The following is a 15,617-nucleotide window of genomic DNA, read 5'->3' on the forward strand; positions in this document are numbered from 1 at the left end:
CATGTTTCCCCAGGATTGCCCCACACAGGCTCTCCTGGGGCTTCCCACTCCTGCCTCCCACCACCACGGGCTCCTGGTTGATTGTCTCTTCTCTGTCTCACGCAGCTGCGGCGGATGCAAGAGATGCTGCAGAAGATGCAGCAGCAGATGCAGGATCAGTGAGATGCAGGTACTTGGAGGGCAAAGGGAACCCCCAGCGACCATCTGAGGCCTGCCAAGAGCTGTGGATGTTTGAAAAGAGGTTTCCCATTGTATAGAGACTTGTGGGCAAGAGCTGCATTCGCATCCTCTAATTTATTTAAAAGCAGCAAGGCTGGCTTTGCAGCCAGCTGGTTTGTGGAGAAGGCTGTTCACCTAACTGTTTACTGATGTGTATTTCTTTTTTTAATAATTCTTTCTTTTTTTTTCCTTTTTTATTTTATTTTATATATATTTTTTAAGGGAAAATAGACTAGGGAGTCTCTAAGGCATCCTAAAAAAAGAAAGAAAGAAAAAGAAGAAACAGGTTTCCCTTTTCCGTGTACTAATCTCTTGTTCGGGAATGCTCTAGTATTTAAAGTCCTGGTTTCTCTGGTGTACGAACTTGAAGAATATCTGTGTCAATGCACGTAAATGTTTACTCCTGACTGAGGGTGCTGTGCCCCCTCCCCTGCTCCCCTTGTCTGGGGCCAGCACAGTTGTGGTCAAGGCAGCCATTCCCTCCTGGGAGTTCAAGCTGTGCTGCCCAGAGTGCAGGGCTGGGGGGCTCTGTGTGCACTGAGCTGCTCAGGGGTTCTGCTGGTTGTCTGCCCAGGTTATTTTGCTTTTTTCCAATTGGTTGATTAGGTTTGTTATTCCTACCAAGAAACTCCAGATCTTTACACTGAGTGGCAGGGAACTGAGTCTCTCAAGGTTTGTTAAAAGAAACAGCTTCCACTGCCTTCAGTTGTGTCTTTCTGGCAGAGAGCATGAGTTGTTGAGGACTGCCTGTGAGGAGGAGAGATGATGGGAGTGGACACCTGCCCAGCCTGCCTGCCCTGCTCTCAGCCTATGGGGTTGGGGTTGACAGGAGCACTGTAGCTGGAAGCACAGCACCAGCAGTAGCTGGGTGACGGTATTCATGGCGTGGCTCTGACCGTCCAGCTGTTCAATCTCCAGTGCCTGCAATGAGGAGCACCGTAGCAGCTGCAGTTCCTGGCTGGGCCTGCTTTGGAGAGAAGCACTCGGGGCTGAAAGCCTGGTAGCAGCCCGCATTTCTGAGCTTCTCCTAAGGAAAGGAGCAGTTTCTAATGCCTGTACCAGAGATCTGCCTGGCCAGACAGGCTGCTGCAGAGAGCAGGAGGTGGCACGGGGGCTGTGTAGGTCAGTGTGGCAGGTGACAGGAATGTTGCTGTACATGGCTGAGTGCATCCCAGCAGACTTGGCACTTCCCCTTCCCCTGGGACACAACCTTTCTTCCTCTCCCTGGCTCTTTTCTGTCTCAGTGCTGGGAAAAGCGATGGATCTGCTGGGCAGAGATAAGAGCGCTCTTTGGGCAGCAACTTCTGTCCTCTTTCTGTTTCTTGCAGTATTTTTAACTCTTAGCACAGCCAGAGGAGAGCTCCAGAGTGTGATGTGCCTAACAGGGCAGGACTGACCAGCAACACTGCCGTGCTCACAGGGAATCAGGGGCTGCTGGAAGGAGAGGCGTTTGGCTCTTACCTCCAGTCCAGGGAGTGATACCATGGGATGGGCCCTTCTGCTCCTTTGGCTGCCAGCCTAATTTCTCTGTTCCCTTTCTCCATTTGTGTCAGTTCCCACATCTCTGGCTTTTTACAGTAGATCTCCCTGTGCACAAAGCACAGTATTGTCCAGGAATACACAAACCCTAAATTCTGTTTATTGGTGCTGTGTTTCTCTGATTCTCCCTGTTGGGCTTTAGAGCTCTGATCAGGGCTTTTCCAGGAGATGCAGAGGCAGGTTCCAGTTATTCCCTGTATGGAGCCTCTGATCAACCAGAGCATGGGCTGCAGAGGAAGGAAAGAGATCCTGACACTGTGGAAGGACAGAGCAGGAGTGGAAGCCCACTGGCAGGAACGTGCAAGCTGAGTAAGAGCCATGTCCAAGGCAAGTCTCTCCTGAGCAGCCTTCTGCAGCCTTGGGAGTCAGGAAGTGAGGATAAGCTCAGCAGGACAGGGGTGCAGGCAGCTCTTCTGGCTCAGTGTTTTTTTCTTTCCTTCTCCTCTGTGTCAAGCTTATAAGGGACAGTGGAAGTGCCAGCCTAGGAGAGGAAATGGGTTCAGCTTGTCTTCAGTAACATGCCCAGTAACAGATGCTTAAGGAGGAAATACAGCCTTTTTCCTGCAGTGCGTTTGCTTGAGCAATGGAGTAGTCTGAGGTAGGAGCTTTCTAGAGGTTTTCTGGGGTTGGTTTGCAGCTGCTGGAAGCAGGGGGAATGCTGAGTTCTCAGCTTTATCCATGCTAGTGTAACTGGAAGCACTTTGCAGTACCTGTCCCCTCTCTTTTCTCACGAGTCTTGCCTGTTAGGATGTTCTGTTACGTTTGAGCCCTGTTTAGCTAGAGATAGTGCTCTTTAAAATAGATCGATTCCCAGGGAAAAAAACAACAATAACAACAAAACTCCAGACCTTTACTCTTTAGCATGTGCATGCATTAGCATGCGTGCTGGTGAGAGCACACTGTCTGGTCACAGGCAGACAGGACTGCCTGAGTGTGCATCTGCCTTGTCCCTCCTGGTGAGGGAAGTCTCCATCAGCTCAGTGCACATGGCTCCTAGATCAAGTTAATAGTGGCAGCTGTGTTCTCTACAGCGCTGAACTCTTCAGCTACCAGCTGGCAAAGACGGTTTGAACTGCTCTTATTCAAAACACATAGGAGTGAGGCTCTACAGCTTCTACAGATGGGCAGAGGTACTGAGATCTATGTCCTGTATAGAAGGTTCCCTGCCCAGAGCATCAGAGTTGGGGGGCTGCCTGGAAGTGGATTAGATTGATTTTGGAGGGCATCAGGGTTCTGGACTGGCTTAGAAGGTGACACCTGTTTATAAACGAGGGCTGTTTTGTACTGTTGCACTGAGCTGCACAATAAGCTGAGAAGATAGACCAGAATAAGTGCAGCTCAGCCGTTTGATTTTGGCAGTGAGAAGTGTGGATAGGAAGGCAATCTAACACCTCCCCCTGCACACAGCTTCCATAGTCTCCAATGCAACCCCTGCACCCCCAGGTACGTTCTCACACTTCTGCCAAGCTTTGCCCAGCCAAGCTAGACACAGCAGGGGCTGCATCCTGCTCAGCAGAGCGGTCTGTCCTGTTGGTAACACCATCTCGGCCCATCTGCCTGACTGGGGAGGGAGCCGTGGCATGAACTCCTTGTGTGCTGCTGCTGTGCTGGCCCTGCCTGTGCGGTCCTTCCTGCTGCCTCCCCGCATGCCTCCTGCTAGAGAAGGAGGGGCTCTCACTTCTTGTGCTGTGCAATGGCATTCCCTGCTCCTTCTCACAAACCCAGCCGTGCTTGCTGTAACACTGGCTTGCTTCTACCATATGACTTCCTCACCCTTTGCTCCACTCCTAAGCTCTTTGTTTCCCGTCTGTCATGTTAGGTTATTATAATATATTTTTTGTAAATTTCTGTTTGAACATTTTGTCATCGTGGAGGAAAAAAAAAAAAAAAAGAAACCTTTTAAAACATATCCATTTTATTAAATGATCATTGTTATTATTAATAATGTTTACTACCTGAACTGATCAGTGAAATAAATACATTCAAAAAAACAACCTATTTTTGACTTTCAGTCTTGTTCAGCAGCATGGATGATGCATTATGGACAGGAGAGGACAGAAGGACTGTTTGTCCTTTTATTCCGTTCCGTCGGAGCAGGCTGCAGGCAGGCACGTGATTTCTGGACTGTGCTTATGTCAGAGGCTAGACAAGCTGATCCCGAAGTTCTCCTACTTTTAAACTTCCCCTCAGAAGCTGTGTAAATTGGCAGTGGGTGGCTTGGTGGGATCCAATCCCAGGAAAGTAAGTAACCGAAGGAGCGCTGCTGTGTCCGTGCTGTGTGCAGAGCCAGCCCCGCTCTGGATCGGCTCCGTGCCACACCTGGCCTGAGAGCTGCTTGTGAGAGAAAGTAGCACTCAAATGCGTGAGGTGTGGACGTGCTGAGCAAACTTTCTCTGTTGTAACTGAGCTTCTTCCAGGTAGAATGCAGGAAAAAGTGGGTTCATTTGTTAGCTGGATCCCTTTCCTACTCTGTCTGCCTGCCACAGTGAAACAACTGGAATGATCTGCTCCAACCTACTAGAAATCTAAAGGTTAATTATTTTGTTTAGAGCATCACAAATATACTATGCCTTGGTTAGGGCCAAATTCTACTTTTGTTTGCAGCCCAAACTGTCCTAATATCAGTGTTCATTCTGAGTGTTTCACATTCCGAAGCTGAGCAGAAACAAGAAAGTAATTCTGGTGGCCTTAGCCTCTTGCATAGCCAATGCTTAGAGTCTGGCCTATGGGAGAAAAATGTCTGTGAAAGTGTAAGAACCTTGACAAGACAAGATGCTGCTGAAATGTCCTGAGTATATTTTTGACCCTTGTACATAAGTTGAACAAATAATTGTTCAAGTATTTAAATAACGCAACTTCTGAACGAAGGATGTGGTCAGTTTTTCTCAGTAATGCTTGCTGAGTGCTGACAACTCACTTAGCCTATCAAAAGAGCAGACCCTTGGAGCACTATCTTCCCCAGCCTGTCATCCTTCCTGTGGAGCCAGTCAGCTTTATTTTGGTGCAGACAGTGAAATGATGAGCTGTGTGTTACCTCTAGCAGTCAAGAGAGGATGGAAGAACTCGGAGGACTTTCTCCTTGGCTCAATTACCAACACCAGCAGGATCACTGGAGAACAGTTTCTTTCAGCTGATGTCCCACTGCTTATTAGGAGTAGACCTGTGTCACTGAAGAGAAACGTCAGGGACAACACACTGATAAGTGCTAGGGATCCCACTCTGCAAACGTAGCCTTTGTGATAAAATAGAAACCAAAGACCATAAAGCTCAGGGACTGCATACAATTTGGTAACATCAGCTTCCAGTTTTAAGTGCATTTGGAATTACTACTTTTCTCTTGAGACTTTGTGTTGTTTCTGTTGGAATGGTGTCCTCTTTTACCTCCTTGTTTGGTCTGCATGGTTCTATTAGCTTGTTCCAAAGGGCCAGAGGATAAAGCAGGGCACTTGGAAGCACTGGATTCCTCAAAGGGTGCATGTGAATGCATTAGCTGGCTGTTAACTGGGCACGGGCTAACAGCTGTGCTTTTTTTTTTCTTTTGTATTACCAAGAGCCAAAGGCTCCAAACTGAGAAAACGTGGAGGAAGCCCTTCTCAGCCACTTACAGTAGTGAGAGGCAGTCTTCACCCTGCAGATATTTTGTCTGTACAATAAGGAAGCATCCAGGCGCTGTAGTTTGCTGCCATACCTGAATTCAGTGCTCCGTTTGGCTACTTGTTACCCAGAGCAGCATCGCAGTTATTGCTGCTGTCAGCATCTCTGCCAGCAAAAGCATTTTTTGTAGCCAGGCCAGCTCCCGCTTCTTGGAAGACTTGCCTAATGAAGACTCTGCTTCCAGCGGCATGCAGCAGACTTGCAGGAAGGCCTCATATGGGAGGTGTCCCTGGGATGAGCCTGACCCTTATCTTGTGAGCCAGCTGCAAGGGGATTATCTGGGAGCTCAGCTATGCAGCTGCAAAAACTGCACTGCCTTAAGACCTTTCTGTTGTATGTACTGTAAAGGCAGAAAGCAAGCAAGGATTGATCTACCTCGGTAAGTCAACCAAACTACCTTCTGCTCGTTCTTTCTTTCCCCCCCCTTTCGTTCAGCTGACTGCATGGAAAAACAGTGCCTTGTTGCAGGCATGTGCAGTAGTTCTCTTAAAAAAGTTTGTGTTCAGAGGTGGCGTGAGGCTGCAATACCTCTTTTGTATCACTGGCCCTCGCCCCTCAGAAGGGACACAGCTCCAGATTATGTGTTTGCTGGAACAGTGTCTAGTATAGAAAATTCTGGGGATTTCCTCCCTCAGAGCTCAGCACCCTGTGTTTACTAAGGACTATTTTATCGTGTCTATTCAAAACTGCGAAGACTATTTTAAACTTGTGGTAATAGTACATTTATTTCTGAATCTTCTCTTGCAGTTTGCATGAATAAAGCTTTGCTTACAGATGTATCTCAGAGCTATGATAAGTTTCATATTCTGATGACTTCCTGTCATCAGTTTTCAGAACCTAGTAATGCTTCTGCAGTAATGCTGAAAGTTATCAGCAACTCTTAAATGCTTCTGAAGATGAGTGGAAATTAATTCAGTGGCAGCAGCTAAATCCAGCATCAATCAGCTCATAACCCCCTCAGGGCTGGAAAGACCAAGAGTATTCCTGCTCCTGTAATGAGAGACCAAGAGTTCTCACAACACCTTTTTTAACTCTGTTCTTTTCAGATCTCTATAGTCTTACAGTCTGCTTGCCTGACTTCCACCTCACCCACTCTCACTGGGGGAGTGTTTGCAGGTGAAGATGAACAGTAGGATTCTCTTCTTGTCCCTCCTTGGCTTCCTCCCATCTGTGATACCTACGTGCCCTCCACCATGCAAGTGTGCCACCAACATTATTGACTGTATGTCCAAAGGCCTAACTGTAACAAAACTACCAGCGGCTTTCCGGCCGTCGGCTGAAATTATCAACCTCAGTTACAACAGGCTCACCTCTATTCCCAGCGGGCTCTTTGATAATCTGAAGAGCCTCCAAACAGTGCACTTGCAGGGCAACCCTTGGGAATGCAACTGTGACATCCTCTACTTGCGCTCCTGGCTGCAGTGGCAGCAGAACCGGACCTTTTACAGGGATGTGAGATGTGCCTCCCCAGCTCACCTTCAGGACCGGGTCATCGCTTATCTGGCAGAAGATGAGATCATCTCCACGTGCCAGTACTGGTACTGCACCCTGGCTTTCTTCTCTCAACTCATTCTCATCATCCTCCTTTTCCTCCAGGCTATCTTGGTCATATTCATCATTATCTACCTGCAGAGATTTCGGAGAATGACTGCTGAAGCCCGGAGCACCACCTGGGATCTGTATCAGCATGCAGATACCCAGTCCCTACAGGAGCAATAAGAGTTGTAAGAGTGAGGGTCCCCTCTGCTCCGGGTGTTGCTGTGCTGAAATCGGGTGGTGTACGAGACCCAGAGGGGACATTCAGTGCAGCGTCTGACCCTGACTGCAGCCCGCAGCAGGACCTGGAACTGATCAGACACTTGTTCTGTTTCCAGGGAGCAGATCTTATGCTTCTTACTGCTTTGAACGCTTCAGCGTGGTCTTCATTGCTTTGCTTTTGCTCAATTGCTGAAAGCAGTTCTGTTTCTGCCCAAGGAACCCATAAACTGCAGCAAGCAGAATGACCGCGGCAGCGCTCGAGCTGCTGGGGTGCAGTGCTCCATCCATCCGCGCTGGGTATTTCAGCCGTGCTTTCCCTGTGCTCGTGGTCGCTCTGTGTGAGGTCGGGGCAGAGGTGAGCAGCGAGCGGGATGATGGAGGAACGCATCTCGCGGTGCAGGACCGCCTCGCTCGCCCTGGCTGAGCGACAGCAGGGTTCCGCTGCCTCCGTCAGCAGAGCAGAACAGAACGGGTGTTTCTTCCTGCCCGCGTATTTTGTAACCTTCTCCTCGGGCAGCGTTTTTAGCCTCCTGCTGGTTTTTAGTACTGACTTCAACGCGCCCCGCGTTCCCACGGAGCTCCCGGCGCCGCGCGGAGCCGGCTTTGAGCCTCCGCTGCGCTGCCGTGCACCTGCCCGCTGCTGCTCACCGGCCTCCGAATCGTTTTTGTAGCGAAAATGGAATAAAATAAAGGTGAACTGCGCTGTGAGTGGCGTTTCTCGGCATCTTCTCGGCCTCCCGCTCGCGCCTCGCTCCAAGGCAGCTGCAGCCGGGCGGAGGCGCCGTGCCGGGCGCTGCTCCGGCTGCTCGCGCTGCCGAAGGGGCACGAGGCGCCGGCACGCGCCCAGCCCTAACGGCCGCTAACGGCTGCTAACGGCTGTCCTGAGCGGGGCCGCCCGCAGCCTCGTCACGCCTTCGGGCCGCTGCAGGAGAACGGCGAGGCGGAGGAAAGGAGCCGGGCCGCCCGCTGCGATGCGGCCGAGGAGAGGAGCGGCTCCGCCGCGGCGGTCCGTGCCCGGCCCCGGGACGAAGCCCCGGGACGAAGCGCAGCGCCGTGGAGCCCCGAGCGGGGAGCGGCGCGGAGCGGCCGGAGGAGGAGGAGGAGGAGGAGGAGGAGGAGGAGGAGGAGGAGGAGGAGAGCTCGGCGTGAGGTGAGCGCCCCCGGGCGGAGCTCGGCCGTGGCGGCCGCTGCCGTGGAGAGAAGGTGAGGCCCTGACAGATCTCTGCTTGTTAAGTACGCTTGCGTTACTTTTATTATTAAGGCTTCTGAGGAATTAACTTTCCATAGGAACAAAAAGGCTGCGTTGGCGGCTGGTTCCTCCCAGGTGTCCTTTTCCGTAATCAAGGCTCAGCTGTACAAAGAAATACCACAACCCTCTTGGGTCGGCCGTGCTGCTCCTGGAGCTGTGCCGTCCGCCTTGAAGTCCCACGCAAAGTCTGGGACAAACGGCCTGGTTTCCCAGTACCGCTGCAGACTGTGCTCATGTGCCGGAACGAATCCCCGGGTTTGCCTGCAGATTTTTAGCTGAATTCCCCTGGGTCAGAGGATGTCGTTACCGGCACCTGGGCGGGCGCTGGCAGCAGGGCTGGGCTGGGAGCAGCTATGGGAGGTGCTCTGGGGCGCTGGGGAGCCCTCAGGACTTGATGTGCCCACAGGGACAGAACAACCGTTGCCTTCAGTTTTGCTTCCCGGTGTCCTGACTGTATATCATTAAATTCTGGCACAAGAAAGGTAAAAAGCCATTTTGGCATCTTTTACACCTGCAAAGAATGTGACCAACCATAGCAGTGTGATAATGAGTTACACTGAATGCAGAGTGATTTGTAGGCCGTGGCAGCATTATAATCCATAAATCTGGAGGCTGCATGCCTTGGCTTCTCCTGGCTAGGAAAGCTGCACGTCACAGATGCTTTCCTGCCCTGCTGGCCTGAGAAGGATCTGCTGTGCTGCTGCTGAAAGGAGCTCTGGCTTTCTTTCTAAATGGAGGGGCTGTCCAAGGCTGCACAGTGATCTCTAAGAGAAACTGGTGAAATAGGACAAAGGTGGGTGGAGGCTATTTAAGCTTCTTTGCAAATCCCTTCATGGTATCAATGCCAATCGAACACCCGAGCATGCTAACAGCTGCCAGGCCTGCTGGATGGGCTGCTGCACCGTCAGAGATCGGGTGCTTCCAAGCAGCTTCTTTCTTTGAGAGACACTGACAGGAAGAAACAAAGAAAACAACAACAGAAACCAGAAAACTAAACCAAAATGTATTTGCAGTCTGCATGATGCAGAGCTCCAAACCTGAGGTGTCTGAGGCAGGTTAGCACCACCTGAGGAAAGGAGCCAGCGGCAGGTAGGTGACACTGGGGAAGACATGGTGGCTCTTCCCTGTTTCCAGCATGCTGGGATTTAGGTGTCTGCATGGTGATTCATGCATATGTTGTAGAGCAAACAAGTCATGAAAGCAGCAAGCTGATTTTTGAACCTGGAGAATTTTAGCCCCATTTCCCACAGAGAACCACGTCTTCAGTCCCTGCTCCTTGTGGTGATAGTGGTTATGTTTTGCCTCAGGGTTGCTGCAGGTGTTTGCTCACAATTTGATTGGGTTCACATGACATCTGCGACCTTATCCCTGTTGATTTAAACAGACTTTGATGTTTCACCCTCATCTGTGGGATAAAATGCACACACAAAGAACAGTTTGTTACCTTCCACTGCGTGGCTTGGTCACTGAAATAAATAGACCTGTTCTGTGCAGCAGTCAGAAACGAAGCAGTGCTTGGAGATCCTGTGGAACCAAGTCCTGGAGAAGAATGGCATGTTCCAGTCTCACATTGTCACAGCTGTGTGCGCTCTGTGTGCCCAAGTGGAACACTCAGTAGTCACCTTGATGGCAGCCTGGTCTGGGATTCGTTGCACTGCTTACAAATTATGAAATACATTTTTCATGGTCATTAATTTGGGGTTACCTGGGCTTCAAAGTCCTGATTTCCCTTCAGTGTTTACATATGCAGGGCATCCCAGGGAGTGCCAAGAAAAGCAGTGATGATTCAGCATCATGGAGCATCTTGCCTGTCCCAGGGTACATGGGAGGAGAGCTATTTCAGAAGTGTTTGGAAATTATTTTTACTTTTATTGTACATTTGCATATGAAAACTGAGGCTCCCTCAGGCTCACAGGTGTTTGTATTGTAAGTCTGTAGAGTAGAGCACAGTGTCTAATTTAATAAGTTTCTATGAATAATTAGTTATCTTGAATAAATGCTTTGAAGGTTTTGTTTAAGGTTTGTTTTGAAGGCAGTAGGTATATACGTACTGTATATCTGGATAAAGAGAAATATTCCTTGGAAGAGCAGGGCAAAGCTTTGCTGTAAGATGTGAGAGATTTGAGTGGTTTTAATCCAAACAAACAACAACAACAAAACAACCATGAAATCGCTCCCTTTAAATCCAAAAGCCATTTTTTCCCATTTCTTTGCATGTCTCCTGGTTTACTCCTATTCTGAATTGTTTGTGACGGCAGGGAACAGAATATACCGGGAGGAATTTCTTTTTATTTCCACACAAGGGATTAGCCCGAGAGTTATGAAACCCAATGCCAAGAATGCCCTGTGGATAACACACGGCTCAGACCTCATGGATTGATCTGCCGTCCCCGTCTGTCACAGCTGATGATTACTCCTAAGCTCCGCCGCCACAGCTGCTTGATGCCGTACGCTGTCGCTCGTTTTGCAGGGAGAGAGAGCTCTCTCTGCCTCAGTGATCGTTCTGGAGCCGTTTCCCATACTGACACGCACTTTGGGTTTGCTCAGAAGAGGGCAGCAAATAGCTTTTAATCTCCTGTTTGCTCTTACTGGTGAAACGGATGCGAGGCCGGGGCCTCGGACCGATGCAGAGTCCAAGCAGCAAACGCTGCGTTTTCAGCCTGTGGCATTTAGTTTGTCTCTTGTTGGCAGGGAAAAGTAGGCATTGTGTTGTGATGGCTGTGATGGAAACGGACTCGGTTTGGAGGGCTTAAATCCCTCCCATGGTGGATGGGGGGAAAAAACCTTTTAATGTCACTGAGCAGTGAGAGCAGGGAATTTGAGTTTTCCTCTGGCGTGCGTGTTGGAGGTGGGAAGGTGTGCAGAGGACGAATGGAAGGCAGGAGCTGTGAGTGTTCCCGTGGTCTCTGTAGGGCAGAAGTGCAGAACCATGCAAAGTTACTGGGGCTGAAGTTCCATTCAGTGCTGATGTTCCTGTTGCAAACCTTAGCCCTTGGTTTGGCTGTCTCTCCTGGGATAAGCTCTGCTGGACTTTGGGGAGCTTTGTCCGCAGGCTTTTAACTCCATCACTCTCCAGCTCCCCAAGAGGTGCTGCGGGTGCCCATGCTTGTCTGTGTCTCCATTACCCCATCTTTCAACACGGTGTCAGCAAACTAATTTTTTTCCTGGGATGGGACTTTAATTCCCTCCCATTGATCATGGCCAAAGTAGAGAGCTCAAATGGAGATTTTATTCCAGAAACAATGGCTTCCTTATGTGCCGTGGCAGATCTCTGTGAATGAATCTGCTGGTGAAAGGAAGTCTTTTCCCCAGGCTGTTTTGTATCTTTCTATGGTGAATCTTCATATTTGATCAGCGGCATGGATTCCTGCAGAGAAAGAGATAAAGCATGGAGTCTTTATATTCTAGGGAGCATGAGACAACGTGGCAGTTACTGAGACTTAGGCATCATATTTAGTTTCCATAAATCACCAAATGCTGCAGCAAGACCATCTGCATTAAAACCTCTGAAGTAGAGGGCAGTTTCCCTGTGCAGCTGTATGTGGTTTTCTGCCTTTTAAGCCCTCCCTTCAAGTTCACCCCAAAGCCTCCACCCTGTGCCAAGCTGCCATCCTTCTTGCCTCACCCTCAGCTCTGCTGTGAGCTGCTGCCTCTTTGGTCCATCCATACCTGCTCCCCCCACCCTTCCAAGTGCTGCCAACATTTCTCAAGTTGTACACAAACTACAGCTTGCTACTTTCCTGTGTTTGGTTCTTTGGTGGCCGAACTGCACTGAACACATCAAACCAATTAATTTGATGATCCAGTGCAGAAGGCTTTGAATGCAAGACACTGGTGAGCTTGTTCACTACCTCTCCTCTCATCCCTTCTGCCACTGTCTGTCAAGAACGCCATTTTAATGGCTGGTTTGGTTCCTTTCCTCTTTGCCTTAGACTTCTAAATGTAGTAGAAACAATATTGTAATTTCTGCGTTCCCTACCCCTAAGTGAAGGGAAACTCCCTCCAAGTGCTGCATCTGAACTTCAGTGTGCAACCCCCCTGTGATGTCCAGCAGTGCTTCAGGAAGACTTTTTGTATTTATCTGTTATCTGTAACTTGAAAATAACACGAGTGTGGATCTGACAGAAGGCTCTGCACTAAGTGCAGCGCAGTTTGAAATTTGTAGTGACATTCACACTCTGGGATAACAGCAGCGATCCGCAGATCTTGGAAGGAGTCCCAGCACCCCTGGAGGTGCTGAGCTGCTGGTGTTGACACACAGAGAGTCCAGTTCCTGCTGCATTCCTCCCGTTGCAAAGGAAATATCAGTCAGGGAGGGAACATCTCCCCTGTTGGGAAGCAGCTGTAGTACATACCAACAGGAGCTTTGGATGGGGTAAGAGAGCAGGTGAGCAGGCAGCGTCTTGCACAGGAGGGAGGGGAGCAGGCCTGGTGCTGGTGGCTGGCCCAGCCACAGCGGTGGCCTGGTGTGAGCACAGCCAGGGACCTGGAGCTCCCTCCCATCTGTGTGGCCCTAGGGCTGCTGGTGAAGGCTGCCCTGGCCACAGCGTGGTGGCTGGCAGGAGAAGTGGGTGGGATGTGATGCTGGACCTCAGGCACGAGCCATTTACCTGCTCCCTGCAGCCTGCTGCTCTGGCACTTGGTGCTAAGGCAGGCTGCCTCGCAAACGCAAAGGACGAGAAGCATGGAAAGCTGGATTGTTGGGTGGGATTGCTCTCCTTGTTGTAAGAGCTAGCAGGAGCCTCATCCAAACTGTGCTGTGTTCTTAATGGACTAGAAGAGACTACTCTTGTTGGAGTGCAGGGCACCATCCTGTGTCCCTCTCTGTAGCACTACTTCTGAATCCTCAGTCCAAGACTGGGCTACCGGTGTTCCCTGCATGCAGTGGGACGGGCTGTACTCTGCCTGGCAGCTGCAGGGTGGGACTGAGGCTGAGGGAGTCTGCCAGGCTGCTGGAAGCATCATAGCTCAGCAGCTATGATGACAGGTGACCAGCACCAACCCATCCTTGGGCCCTGAGGCTTCCTGAAGGAGGAGGTCTAGAGAGCTTGTGAGTATGAAGAGGTTTCTGGCAGCAAGTGGGAACATTCACTGCTGTCCATTTGCTGTGTGAGCTGCCTGCAGAAGGTCCCCTCATTCAGATGGGGAGCAAGGACTTCACCGGAGAGTCCAGCTTCAGAGCTACCCATGCTCAGAGCAGACTGACAGCAAGTAGTCCGTAGAATGAAGTGTGTGCACATGGACACTATTGGTAAAACCACCAGAAGAGCAGAACAGAAGGACGGTTTTCTGGCAATGGAGAGCTTGATCTGGGCTGATTACTGAGTGTTTATAAAGGCTGAAGCAGCTTTTGCCTACTGAGTTGGCCTTGCTGTATCCTCTGCAGTTTCTACAGATGGAGAATGAGTGGCAAGAAAAACAGAGAAGGGAGGATCTGGTTACACGCTTGCAGAGGAATGCCAGAATTTCTTGGCCTCTGGATGCTGCTTCACCTTTCTGGTTAATTCAGCCCTGGTTGAATCTAGCACAGAGGGAAAAGGAGGCTCTTCTGTTGGGGTTTATGTCAGTTTATGTCACTTTATGTCAAGTTGTGCATAAAATAAAACATAAACTATATTGGAGTTGCTGCATCTAAAACAGAGAAAAGCACTTGAACTTGTGGGCTGCCACAAGGTGTGCTACAGCTTCACAGCAAAGCAGTTTTTGTGGGGACTTTGTGAGCAAAATGAGAAAGCTGAATTCTGTTTTACTGAGTAGAGTTATCAAGAAAATCAATCTCATAAGTACGCTAAATTTTAACATCTGTAAGCGCTTTGAGATTGGTGAGTGAAAAATGCTGAGCAGAGGGAGAGGGTGTATCTGTGGTTCAAAGCAGGAACAAGGGTGTACGTCCTGTCCACAGCCCGGCTGTGCGGGAACTTCAGAAAAACTATTTCGTTGCTTTTAAAATACATCTGACTGCTCTAAGTGGCACAGTGTTCTCCAAATGTTTTCCTTGGCTTGTCCAGTGTCTCCTGGCCTCTCTTCCTTCCCTTATTCTTTGCAAATAATTCAATTTGAACCTTGCTTTACTTTGTTTAGGTTTAATATTTCCCTCAAATATTTAAGACTGATACTTATCTCGAGCAGCGAGCCAAGGAATCACAGAAATTCTGTTGATGTCTCACCCTTCTTTTGCTGCACAAAGGCTTCCCTAAGCAGATCTGTAAGCTCCCCAGCTGCTGCTTATTGCATCCTGACTCAGCATAAAGGAGTTATTCTGGGTTATCTTTTGGGTGCTGGGACACTTCAAAATAGCACAGGCACTGTTCATCCATTCATCCGCCTTGTGATGAACACAGTCTTGGGAGTGTGTGGAACAAGCTTATTAAAATAAAAATAAAGATCCTTCTCATCAGCTGATCTCAGAGGACTTTGCCCAGTGGGACACCGGTCATCACAGCTGTTACAAAGAAAAAGAAACTGAAGCAGGGGGAGTGAGGATGTGCCCGTCCTCACTGAGTGCCTCAGCAGCACAGCTGGGCTTGAACAGCACAGCATCTCACACTCACTTCCTGGGAAGCAGGAGGGAAGGATGTGCAGCCCTGCGTGGTTGCCCTGGGTGCTCTTCCTTGATTTCTTCTCAATATCTTGCGTGCTGCAGAAGATCAACCACATCTCCCTGTTTTTTGATAGGTTTTCTCTTCTCCAGACCTCAGCACCTGAGGTTAAGTCAGCTACCTCCAGGTTTCAGCACAACTTGAACTAAATGAGCTGGTGCTGCTGGCTGACACCTGAGTCTCGGGGGGCACTGCCTGATTAAGTTCAGGGCTCGGATGAGTAGCAGCTGCCACCTCACGGAGGTTTCACAAAGTGCTGCCGTGAGTCTTCTCAAAATATTCATACCCTGGATGTTACAGGAATGATGGGGACAGAGGCAGTCTTTCAACATGCGGTGCAGCTGGGAGCTGCTGCACTGGGGCGAGATCTCTGTGACTTGGGTCTTGTTGAGCATGAAATGTATGCTGCGGTCTGGCAAGGTGCAGAACTGGCAGAGGAGCAGAGATGGGACAGTGTCCTTTTTCAGTGTGCGAGGAAAGCCAAATTCTTTTCCCTGCACATCTGTTTGGCCATGCATTTGTTTCATTTCTCTCTGCTGTGTGTCAACAGTGCACTCAGCTCTACTGCTAAACTACAGAACCTGTGAAGGGTGTCTTCA

General features: G+C 49.7%; 2 protein-coding genes across 3 annotated transcripts in view; both read left to right on the forward strand.

The window, feature by feature from the left end:
• Positions 1–162, forward strand: part of SEPTIN5 (septin 5) — a gene marked incomplete at both ends in the record, with an annotated part of 32,329 nt that extends 32,167 nt beyond the window's left edge. For both annotated transcript variants that reach the window (XM_079543776.1, XM_079543775.1), the window contains one exon: positions 106–162. In XM_079543776.1, the coding sequence (XP_079399902.1) occupies positions 106–162 (57 nt within the window). The remainder of the gene's footprint in view (positions 1–105) is intronic.
• A 6,372-nt stretch (positions 163–6,534) lies between these two features.
• On the forward strand, positions 6,535–7,131 carry GP1BB (glycoprotein Ib platelet subunit beta; the record flags this gene model as incomplete). The annotated part of the gene is made up of 1 exon (XM_079543971.1): positions 6,535–7,131. The coding sequence occupies one exon, from the start codon at positions 6,535–6,537 to the stop codon at positions 7,129–7,131; it is 597 nt and encodes a 198-aa protein (XP_079400097.1).
• Between the last annotated feature and the right edge of the window lie 8,486 nt (positions 7,132–15,617).

Source organism: Tetrao urogallus, assembly GCF_951394365.1.
Source record: "Tetrao urogallus genome assembly, chromosome: 17".
Classification (NCBI taxonomy): domain Eukaryota; kingdom Metazoa; phylum Chordata; class Aves; order Galliformes; family Phasianidae; genus Tetrao; species Tetrao urogallus.